This window comes from Chenopodium album, chromosome 4, assembly GCF_948465745.1.
Source record: "Chenopodium album chromosome 4, dcCheAlbu1.1, whole genome shotgun sequence".
Lineage (NCBI taxonomy): Eukaryota > Viridiplantae > Streptophyta > Magnoliopsida > Caryophyllales > Amaranthaceae > Chenopodium > Chenopodium album.
The window spans coordinates 68,541,571-68,548,104 of record NC_137837.1 but is presented as its reverse complement, the minus strand read 5'-3'; the positions used below and the strand labels follow the sequence as shown (position 1 = coordinate 68,548,104).

The following is a 6,534-nucleotide window of genomic DNA, read 5'->3' as shown; positions in this document are numbered from 1 at the left end:
AGTAACGGAGCACCACCTAATCGATGATTGACTAGTCAAAAATTATAATAAAAAGTGGTCCAACTTCTTGTTTTTACTATCATTTACTCTTTTTTCATTAAACAGTGATAGAAGATGAGATAGATGGATGTATCCTAGTCGATTCCAATGTGTACACCGATATAATGCTTAACATAACAGTCCCCCCATGGGGACAGTACGTTGGTAGACAAAGACAACAGTTAGTATTCAATGTCATCAACCACCAAAATCAGCCCCAATTAATTTTATTTTAAAAAAAATACATAAAAATAGAAATAAAACAAGAAAAACAGCCTTTTAATTAAGATACTATGCATGAGTTGCCCATCAAACAAGATTAGGCACTTCCTCGAGGAATAAAATATTCCCGATGACATTACTAGTTCAAATTACAAAATTAATTCCGAGCAAGAGTACGAGTACTGTTATGTTATCATTGTAAGTGCGAGTCAAAGATCAAGAAACAGAAACATGGGGGAAAAATTGGGGGGAGGGGGATTTTATTGATGAAATAATTAAAATGGTTGAGCAAAAGTAACAACAAATAATTTTAAAAAGAAAAAAAAAAACATTCAATTGATCATATTCATCCTTCTATTCACTAACCCATGATTACCCACCAGACATCCAATCTCCATTATGGCCTTGAATTGTATTTTTTGTATATATCATCAACATATATACATGTACAGAATCCCTCTTTCCTACTAGCCAGCCAGCCAGCCACGTCTATTCTGTCTTCTCGCTTCTTCTCGACTGCACCTAACCGAAGTATACACACATCTTGGATTTCTCTTCTTTATCGAACAGAGATTTAAGGGGCAAGGGTGGGTTTTACAAGCTGGTGCTGGCTTAGTGAAAATGAAAAGCAAATTTTAAAAAATTAAAAGGCAATATGGGGTAGACAAAGGTGGAACCAGAGGGTGGTGGACAATGAATGAATAAATTTTATAAGGTGCAAAAGAGGGGGAAAGAGGGGGTTCTAAGCTATCTCCCCTGGTTCCTTCTGCCATAGGATCCTAAAATGGGATTATTATGCTGCTCGGGTTTTTATGGCACAGGTGAACTAGCAATAATCCTCACATTGATGGGAATAAGATTTGATTTTGGTAACTGGGAGGCATCCCGCCAATAACTGTTGTTTGAGAGGCATTAGGTTGGATCGGCAAGGTAGCAGTAAGAAGATAATTTCCGGAAAAACTCAGGGTAAACTATAGATAACAGTAGTCATGTGTGTTAAAGACTATAGTGTCTCACAGTCGCTTCCAACACGTCACTTGTTGGGTTTACAATCTCCTTCACCCGACTACCATTTTTGTAAATCTTGAACGTTGGTACAATCCTGACATTTTCTGCAGTAGCAACGTCTGCGATCTCCTCAACATTCACCTTTAGTTAAGTAAAAAGAAGGAATAGAGCATGAGAGATTTGTCAACAAAATGGTAGGAAGTATTCAAAATAAGTAAAAGCATAAAAGGAAAACCATCATCTGGAGACAAGAATCTAGGGCAAATGTGAGAGATTACTGACCTTGAGAAAATTGATGGAAGGGTATCGACCACACAGCATATCCAAGAAAGAAGATATGCGCTTACATTGTGGATTTGAGGGGATTTCAAAATGAACGACAGAAACACCTACAAGCCCCGATGTTTAATGTTAGAACAAAAAATTAAAAAAAAAAAAAATAGTACTATATATTATGGATGTTGTTAAAGTACAAAGATAGGACACCTGGTGAAGATATTGTAGCTCTGAATTGCTCAAAGGTTAAAATTTCCTCTACATCACCACCAAACTTCATGTTGAAAACCTCTTCACCACGCGATTTCTTCAATGCAACTTGAGCATGGAATAAAGCTTCAGCAACTTCAGTGTCTTGTGGAAGTTTTTTCCTCAAGAATTCATAATCTCTAACAGCTTCAGCCCATTGTTCAAGCTACAATCAAGTGAATCAACAGCAACCAAAAGGTTCAAACATACCATCAAAAGAATCAAAATCTCAAACACATAAATTTGTATCTTTTCTCCTTTAAATATACTACAGGGGCACAAAATTATTAGAAGTCTCGTACCTTGTTGTTTGAGGCAGCCCTTCGAAGAAGTGCCTTTGTGTAATTAGGGTGAATGCGAAGAGCAGAGTTGCAATCTTCAATTGACTTCTCCCACATCCCAAGTTTATACCAGCAGGCAGCTCTGTTGCAAAAAAGAACTGAGTTGGAAGGGTCTAGCTTCAAGCCTTCACCATAAGCTGCGCAAGCTTCTGTAAATCTCTCTGATTTGAAGAGATCATTTCCACGTGCACGAGCTCTTGCCACTAGCCTCACATTGTTTAGCAATTTCGCAACTTCAATATTTCTAGGATCAATCTTCCCAGCTTTCTCAGCACAGGTAACTGCATTCTCAAACCTGCAAGATATCCATCATCTGTTCTCACTTTCCCTACAAAGCTTCTAAACTTTTCTCGCTCCAGATAATTAAGACTTCCTCTACTCACCTTCCAAATGCCATCTCGATCTGGGCTCGGACATAAAAGAGGTAAGCCTCAGAAAGCATCCCAAAAAACTTACTCTGTGAGCAGCAGTTCGGAGATGGTTCAACTTTCGGTATATGTGAAAGAATGCTATCTATGTCATCTAGTTGCTGGAGCTTTAAAAGGGATTCTGCTCTACAAGAGAAAAGCTGGACATTCATTGAATCACTTAGCTTGGGTAACAAATACAAAATTATGGACTCCTCCAATAATAGAAAGTATACCATATTCCAGCAACCTACTGACAATTATTAAAAAAAAAAAGTAATTCACCTGAGGAGAATAGTCAGCTCCAGCAGCAATTGCAGCATCTCCTTCCCGCAATGCACTTTTCCAGTCTCCAAATTTCCGAGCATCAAAACATCTATTTAAATGCTTCTCCACTGCTTGTAATTTGTGGAGTTCAGTTGCCTCAGGCTGATGTCCTGCATAGAATAGGTGTTTCCTAGCAACATCTACCTGTCCTAACCTAAAACCAGCCAAGAAACAAAATGAATAACTACAAAAAAATGCAAATTCGTATTCAATTAATTAGTGTCTTCAATACACATGGTCGAAGAAAGTAATTCCCATGTTCAAAGAAAAATCACAGTAAGGAAATGATAGAAATTGATTACAAATTCCACTACCATGATTAACAAATACTTAGGGTCCCTGAAGCAAGTCAATGACATCAATTATCAACTGCCACCATCCGGAAATGATTTCTGCTTCTTAAAGTTACATATCCTCAAAAATATTAGTGTATAAACAATAAGAAAACATGTGCAGGGACAAGAACTTTCTAAAATAGCATCACTGCCTCACTGTAACTACTTGTGGCAACATGATCGGCAGCTAATCATCAGGTGACAAGCGACCAAACCAAGTTTTTAAAGCATTTAAAATCACAATTGGCAATCAAACTCGTAGAATGAAGCCAGCCTGAATTAAACATGGACAATGACAACTCAACCTCAATAAGAAAAACCACCCCTTCCCTTCCCCCTATTGACATGACAATTCGTCGAATCCACATCCTTTGAGCAAACAGAATTGGATTAAACAAATTGAAATCCATAACTGCTGTAATCCATCACCAATGGTTGGTAAATCATCAAGACATAATTGAGCATATGGCAACTAAGCAAGGCCCAAAGCAACACCATCTCTACACTCAATCAATCACAAAACCAACCAAAAAGTTCCCTATTATGCTGAAAATGAAATCATGAACATGACTTTGTCAACACTGGCGACCACATAAGCCAAAACAACAACAAAACAAGATGTAATTCACAAGACAGCAACAAAGCCCCAATCTTTATTTCTTTCGTCTTCTAATTTTTATACATTTCAAGTAATCAACATACCCAACATCTCAAATATAATCACCACCACATAAATTCAGATCTAATATGAATGCAACAATCAACTATATCATATAACTCAACAATGTAAATGAAAATCATTGAATTAAACCCAATAAAAAAAAAAAAATCAAATCAAATCATTTCATTCTATAATCCACAAAGTCATAACATAATTCAATGCAATGCAATTCAATTCAATTCAATTACTTACTCACCTAATAAGCAAAGACCCTAATCTCAAGTGAGCCCTTCCATAATCAGGATCCAACTTTACAGCATCCTCACAATCTCTAACCGCCTCTCCAATACGCCCCAAACCCGTCCACGCCGCTGCCCGGTTACTCCGATAAGCGGCATTGCCCGGAGAAAGCTCAATTGCTCTATCATACAAACTCAACGCCTCCGTAAAATGACCCCTCTTATACTGCTCATTCCCCAACCTCTTCACCTCTTCCGGATCCGAACTTGATATCGCCCGCTTCACCGGAACCCCTCCACCACTACCGCCACCACCACCACTACCGCCGACAAGCATTTCCCCAGACCGCGGGGCAACGTTACCTGACCGCATTATACTCCCATGACCGTAATTACCTGTTCCTAATCCTAACACGTCGGGTCGTGAAACGGGTCGGGCAGCTACCATACCCGTCTTCAAGGCCCGGCCCGGCGGGCAGATATTACCCGTCGGTAAAACATTTAATGGCGGCGAATTCACCGTCGATCCACCTCCACCGGAGTAAATTAACGGGTGAGACCCGGTTGACCCGCACGAGTCGGACCGTTTATGACCCGGTCGAGTTCTCGGGGTAGACTCAGTCGACCCGGTGAGCTCGCCGGAGTGACCCTTTGCTACCGGGTTCGAATCATTCTTCCGACCCGAAAACGACCCGGATGAACTCGAAGAACTACTGGTAGTAGTCGTTGTCGTAGTGGTGGTAGTAGTGAGTGAACTCGGGGCGGGTCCACTTGTTCGAGTGGTTCGTAAAGGCGAAACGGGTGAACCCAGATCGAGTTCTCTGAAATCGGGTTTATTGTTAGTAAACGAGTCTTTCAATCGATCTGAAAGAGTATCTATCCCTAACTCTGAAATGGGTTTCCCAGTATTCGCCATTTTTAACCCCAGAAAATCAAAATTAAATTCCCAAAATAAAAAAAAAAACAAAAAATCAAAAATCTGGGTATAATCTAGAACAATGTGAATGTGAGAAATGGGTTAGAGGAGGAAGAAGAAGACATGTAAAATTGTAGAGAGAGAAAGTAAGAAGAGAGAGAAAGATGGGGATCTCGTGAAAGAAAAGGGGAAAGCAAAGAATGTGAGTGTTATTAAACTTAGGAAGGGAAAGGGTGTTGGGGTTTTTTATTTTTTTTTATTTTAATTTAATTTTTGGGGTTTATTTTTACAGAAGAGAGAGAAAGAGGAGAGAGAAAGGAGGAGGAAGAAGAAGAAGGGAGAAGAGAGGAGAAAGAGAAGAAGGGGAGGTTGGGGTTAAGCATTTATTTCCGTTAAATTTTCTTTTTTTTTTTTCTATCTCCATTTTTCTGCTTCACGAGACTGGTTTTGCTAATTCACTCTCACTCACTCACTCAAGTCACTCACCCCCTCCTCCAACACTTTTTTTCCCTCTCTCCTACTTGAAAAAACAAATTTACAATAGAAAATACTCATTGATTTCACAAATAAACACAGTTAAAAAAATTAGAGTTAAAACACTAAAAAACAAAGGAAAAATATGTCAGCCCGTCTTATGTGCAACCGGCTACACCGTGTGGTCACTTAAAGTAACCACTATAACATCAACAAAGGGTCGGTTCTCATACGATTATTTTCAGTTCGGCTCTAATAAGTTCATTTCAGCTCCTAATTTCCTTCTCTTATAAATATTCATTTCAGTTCAGTTCAGCTGAATTCACTCAATGAGAACGGGCCCAAAGTAATCCTTATAATACTGATCGAGTAACCCCTATAACACTAACCAAGTAACTCCATAATAATGACGAGATAACCCCTTTAACACTGATAAAGTAACTCCTTTAACACTGATCAAGTAACCCTTTTACACTAGCGAAGTAACCCATATAGTGGCTAGCCTCACCGTGTAGCCAGCCACATACTTCTCCATTTTTTTTAGTTGACACCGTTTGACTTTTACATTAATCGCACACTACATTTTGACTCACTTTTGTAATTTAAAGATAGGAAATTTTGACTTTTGCTACCTGACAAATAGGTCAGATTCACTTTTGCTACCTATGAAAACTTTTATTTTATTTTACTACCTAACATATGTCCTTTATATAATTTTGCTACCGGTTAACGGAACAGTTAGGGTTCCGTTAGTTTTTTTTTTATTAATAATAAATTAAAAAATTAAATTTTTCTTTTTAAAAAAAAAAAAAAAAACCAGCCACCCCTCCCCTCAACTGCAACCCCTTCCCTCCCCCCATGCCGGCAGCCGGCGCCGGCGCGAACCCACCCCCATCCCTTTTCCCCCACCCTACGCAGCCCCCCTTCCCTTTCCCCGATGTTCTCACTGCCCCGACCCCCACCCCGTTTTCAGCGTCGATTGATTTGTTGCTCTAAATTTGGGCGCTTGATTGAGGTTCGAAAGTGGTTGCTCGATTTGG

General features: G+C 39.3%; 1 protein-coding gene across 1 annotated transcript; it reads right to left on the bottom strand.

The window, feature by feature from the left end:
- Nucleotides 1–493: 493 nt before the first annotated feature.
- LOC145629239 (TPR repeat-containing thioredoxin TTL1-like) lies at nt 494–5,416 on the bottom strand. Its single transcript, XM_081681784.1, has 7 exons — nt 4,122–5,416; nt 2,828–3,023; nt 2,519–2,703; nt 2,097–2,430; nt 1,756–1,960; nt 1,552–1,658; nt 494–1,410 (listed from the first exon to the last, which is right to left on the bottom strand). Exons 1-7 carry the CDS (start codon nt 5,018–5,020, stop codon nt 1,258–1,260), a joined length of 2,079 nt encoding a protein of 692 aa, XP_081537910.1. The 5' UTR covers nt 5,021–5,416; the 3' UTR covers nt 494–1,257.
- Between the last annotated feature and the right edge of the window lie 1,118 nt (nt 5,417–6,534).